We start from the raw sequence: 5,483 nt of genomic DNA, 5'->3' as shown, positions 1-5,483 counted from the left end.
AGAATTGATGTCTTTGAGCTGTGATGCTAGAGAAGAATATTGAATATCCATGGACTTCCAAAAGAACAAAGATATGTCTTGGAGAAGTCAGAATGCTTCTTGGAGGCAAAACTTCAGTCCACACACTGTGTGCATATTGTTAGGAGAGGCTATTCTTGGAGACAAATAGTAGAGGGAGGCAAAAGAGAGGAAGATCCTTGATGAGACAGATTGACACAGTGGTTGCAGCAATGGGCTCAAGCATGTCAGAAATTATGAGATGGCACAGGATAGGACAGGGTTCAGATCTATTGTTGACTATAGGGACTATGGGTCACTATAAGTTGTATTCAACTTGTTGACATCTAACAACAACATGAGAAAATATCCCTAAATGCTAACAAAAATTATATTGAAAACTAAACCACTGCTTAGTTGATTCCAAGTCACAGCAACCATCTATCAGGTTTTCAAGACTGTGAGTCCTTACAGGAGATTGTATATCTCTCTCCTTTAGAGGGGTTAGTGTATTTGAACTGCCGACCTTTCAGTTAGTGGTCCGCTATATTATGTACTCTGTTGCCAAAGCTCTGTATTATCTCTCATCTTATTGTTAGACGCCAAAGAGCTGATGACACATAGCAACCCTATGAACAACAGAACTGAACCCTGCTGTCATGAAATTAAAACACGCATCTATAGCATATATAACTTGTATACATGTGTAAAGAGGTAATGAAAAAGCAAATATGATAAAAAAATTAACAATTGGGAGAGTTGGGTGGGAAAATACAGTAATCTTACAGTTTTTTCTGTAAATTTGAAATTATTTCAAGATAAAATATATCCAAGAAAAGACTTGTTCAAAGGGAGGAAAAGTGTCAGCCTTCCAAAGGCTATTGTGAAGGCTGTACCTGACAAAGAGAATAAGATCAATAGCTAATATCAAATAGCGAATTATCGGTTTTTCAGGCCTGAAAAAGAGGTACTTCTCAGCAGAAGCCACAAGGGGGCACCTGAAAGCCAAGAAACAAGAAACAAGGTCTAGTGCAGAGCTTCACTAGCTCTGCAGAGGTATGTGAGGTGGGGGTTGTGCTACCCTTCCTTACCCAGAATGCATTCTCAACCCTAAAAAAGAAGCTTTGTCTGCTGCATACTGTCTGCTGCAGACTGAACTGCTGCCATTCACAGTAGATAAAGCTATAGGATACGTGAGGCTTGGTCTCTGCTCTGCCCTGTAAAACTGGGTCTAGATTTCAGAGCAGCTGACAGGATGGAGATTTATGAAAAGGAGCTCAAGAATGTGACAGCAAAAAAGAAGACAGCTCAGAAATAGGAACTCAGAGACCTGCGCTGACAGTCAACTGCTCTGTGAGCTCATCCTGTTTTTCTATAACCTCCTAGGAGTCAGCGATTCAGCAATCTGTCCCTCTGGTCTCCCTTGCATATCACAAATCCCTCCTCAAATGGCATTTCGTGAGCTATAGAGTTCTCTTGCTGTTAGGACTACATGGGATATTTGAAGGAACAAGAGCTTTGGAGACAGACTGTCCAAAGTCCAATTCATAGCTTTTGTTCTGGTACATAACTTCTTGAGTCTCAGTTTTCCAAATATGAAAAATAGGAATAATGCTATTTTCTAGAAAATCTTATGAGAATAGGCAAATACAGTACTGACAACGAAGTAGACAGATACTCAGTATACTCAACAAAGTGGGTTTTTTTTGTTTAACTTTGGTTTTGGCCTAAAGGGGGGATAAAAAAAAACCAGAATTAGGTAGAAAAAATGAGATTTAAGGTTAAGATTAACCATTCATGTTCCTGCTTTCTATAGCCCTTGAGAAATCAACTCTTTGACTTTCATTACCTACACATCACAGAGTAATCCTAAAGATTGAAACCAATGTTCCCATCATTCTTTGAGTACTTCCACATATTCTGACAGCACCAGGATTCCATGTGAACACTACTGTTAACTGTCACCAAGTTGTAGGGCTTTCAAGGATGTGATTGTTCAGCAGTGGATCACCAGGTCTGCCTCTGAGCCACCTTAGAGTGGGTTTGAACCAACCTATAAACTACAGTTGTTGTTAGTTTAATAGTCAACTATCACTCAGAGTGACTACAGACAACTGATGTGAACCTTGCCCTATTCTGCACCATCCTCATCATTTCTGTCATGCTCAAGGCTGCTGTGGTAGCTACTATGTCAGTCCATCTTGATGAGAGTCATCCTCTCTTTAGACTAATTACCTCTCCCAGCATGATGTCTCTAAGGACTGGTTTTCTCCTAAAGATATTTTCTCCTAAGAATATGCCCAAAGTGAGATGAAGTTTCACTATCCTTGCCTCTAAATAGCACTGTGGTAGATGAGCTGGTTGAGGGGTTAAGAAAACAAACCACTAACCCATTGTGTTCTGCACATGTTGGTTGGAATCCCAGCCTCATCAGTTGCAGCCAACACTGCTGACAACAATCTTTCAGTTAGAAGTCAAGAAATGAGCTATTTATGTCATCCAGGCACTGACATGAGAATATACATTAACATTTCAGTCAACCATACAATAGGCTCATACCTTCCTCCCTAACATACATATGATTATCTTATCCTGTGTGACCCAGACATGTATGGCTTATGCCACAGGCAAGGTACACATGGGCTTCATTGTGCTTACTTACTAATCTGTACTGAACTATTTGACCAATGTTTCTCTATAGTTGCTATGGTAAAACCCAGGTGAGATTGATTATATCAGAATATAAACACTTCAGCTTGCTGCTTATGGGATATTTACTGCTACTGCCAAGCAGTTCTCTCTATGGCCAGGCCAACAAGGAAAGTGTCTGAGGAAAGAGTTCCACTGGCTTGGATTACATTTTTATGAATAAGAGTATATATTCAAAGTCTTTAAAAACAAGGCCTCTCAAAACATATTTATTTCCTTCAGAGAACACACTTTAGTCATGTGGTCACAACTATTATGACATCAAACTATAAGCACCCATGCCCTTCTGCTGTACTTGTTGCTGAGGTGAGTTTACACAAAGACAAGTTGGGCAAATGAAATGAATACACATGAAGTTCAAAGCAGATCTTGTCATAAGTTGACAGTTCCACATGGGGCTGTACAGCTGTTTCTGTGATAAACAGGGTGCTTAAGTCAATAACAGATCATGATCCTTGAGAAGGTTGATGGTATTTCTGTTCACTGTTTATCAAGATCAATCTTTTCCCTGAAGACTCCTCTGTCCAAGAGGTCAGAGGTCAGAAAGCTGATAGCGTCGCACAAGACCATCCCGACAGCAAGTGTAGATCTGCTTCTCCCACGTGGCTACCTGGAATAAAAGAGTTCACAGTTCATGGAAAGCCTGGAATTCTTTAAACTAATGAAAAATAGATTCATGTCATAGTCCCAATTAGTCCAAAAGTGTCATAGGAGCTCTATTGACTCTGAAGGCAAGAGATGAAAAATTATACTCATATGCATCAATGATAGAGCTGCAAAATGCAAATGTTAACAGAACTGAAAAAAGAAATAGACACTACCGTAATAGTAGTAGGAGACATCAATATACCATTTCCAAGAAAAGCTAGAACTACCAGAAAGAAACTCAACAAAGATGCTAAAGATTTAAACCACACAATAAATCAACTTGATCTCATAGATATAAAGGCTAATATAACCCCCAAAAGCACAGTGTATCTTTTTTCCAATGTGCACGGAATATTCTCCAGAATAGATAATGTCACAAAGCAAGCATCAATTAAAAAAACACAGAAAAAAATACAAAGCATTTTCTCAGATCACAATGGCACAATATTATACATTAATAATAAGAGGATAAAGGGGAAAAATCATTTGGAAGCTGAACAACACCTTGTCTGAACATGAGTGGGTAACAGAAGAAATAAAAAATGAAATTAAAAAGTTTCTTGAAACAAATGACAATGAAAACACAACCTATCAAGACCTCCGGGAAAGAGCCAAAAGTAGTAATTAGAGGTCAATTTATAGCAATAAGCAAAAATATCAAAAGGGAAGAAAAAAAATGATAATTGATTCTTTAACCCAACATCTAAAAAAAGTTGAAAAAGAATAGCAAGTAAATCCAACACCCTCTTAAAAAAAGACATTATAAAAATTAGGGCAGAAAGAAATGAAATAGAAACAAAAACAACTGAAATCATCAACAAGACCAGGAGTTGGTTCTTTGAAAAGGTCAATAAAATTGACAAATCACTAGCAAAACTAACAAAGGAAAAGACAAATGATCTGAGTAGTAATCTGATTAAGAGACAAAAGGGGCAATGACATAACAGAACTAATTAAAATAAAAATGATAACAATGTAATATTATGAAAAACTAAAACAAATATGAAAATCTAGAGGAAATAGACAATTAATAAGTCACAACCTACCTAAACTGACACAGATCTATATAGAACACCTGAACAAACTGTTTACAAAAGAAGAAAATGAAAGGGTAATAAAACAACTTACAACAACAAAAATTTTCAACAACAAAAGCTGTGCACCAGTTGGTTTTACTAGTGAACCTTATCATTCAGAGAAGAACTATCACCAATTCTACATAAAGTATTTCAGAAAATAGAAAAAGATGGGATTCTAACAGACTCATTCTATGAAGAAGAAAAAAAAAACTCCTTGATACCAAAGTCAGGTAAAGAAACCACCAAAATAGAAAACTATAGGCCAATATCTCTCATAGATATTGAACACAGATGCAAAATTCTCAATAAAATCCTGGACTATAGTTTTCAAAGTACATTAAAAAAAATTCACCATGGCCAAGTGGGATTCCTAACAGGTATGCAAGGATGGTTCAACATGAGAAATACCAATCAGTGTAATTCATCATATTAACAAAGCAAAGAACAAGAACCACATAGTCCTATTAGTCAATGCACAAAAGGCCTCTGACAAAATACAATACTCCAACGCCTTTTCCAGATTAAAACACTCAACAAATAGAGGGGAATTTCCTCAACATAGTAAAAAGTATATATAAAAACCAAGAGCCAACCTTGTTCTCAATGGAGAAACATTAAAGGCATTCCCTTGGAGAACAGGAACTAGTCAAGGATGTCCATTATCACTTCTCCTATTCAATACTGCATTGGAAGTCTTAGTAATAGCAATAAGAAAATAGAAGGAAATAAGAGGTATGCAAATTAGCAAAGAGGAGGTAAAATTATCTCTATATGCAGATGATATAATAGTACACTTAAAAAACCCTAAAGACTCAGCAAGAAAACTACTGAACATAGTCAACCAATTCAACAAAACGGCAGGATGTAAGATCAACATACAAAAATCAACTGGATTTCTCTACAATGACAAAGAGAATCAGAAATGGAGCTAAGATTAAAACAACTATGAGATAGCATCTCACCCCAGTCAAAATAGCAAAATTTAACAGAACAGCAAGCAACAAATGCTGGCGAGGTTGTGGAGAAACTGGAACCCTGATTCACTGTTGG

At 37.1% G+C, this 5,483-nt stretch overlaps 1 protein-coding gene across 1 annotated transcript in view; it reads right to left on the bottom strand.

Annotated features, from left to right (window-relative positions):
* Positions 1 to 3,034: 3,034 nt before the first annotated feature.
* PAAF1 (proteasomal ATPase-associated factor 1) overlaps positions 3,035 to 5,483 on the bottom strand; it is a 52,891-nt gene continuing 50,442 nt past the window's right edge. Inside the window, exon 12 of the mRNA XM_006885571.1 lies at positions 3,035 to 3,316. Coding sequence (XP_006885633.1) covers positions 3,239 to 3,316 — 78 coding nt within the window. The 3' untranslated portion in view covers positions 3,035 to 3,238. The remainder of the gene's footprint in view (positions 3,317 to 5,483) is intronic.

The sequence above is a fragment of the Elephantulus edwardii genome, unplaced genomic scaffold (assembly GCF_000299155.1).
Source record: "Elephantulus edwardii isolate Elephantulus edwardi_28Jun2011 unplaced genomic scaffold, EleEdw1.0 scaffold00044, whole genome shotgun sequence".
Lineage (NCBI taxonomy): Eukaryota > Metazoa > Chordata > Mammalia > Macroscelidea > Macroscelididae > Elephantulus > Elephantulus edwardii.
The sequence above is the reverse complement of the archived record's forward strand: the minus strand, read 5'-3'. Positions and strand labels throughout refer to the sequence as shown.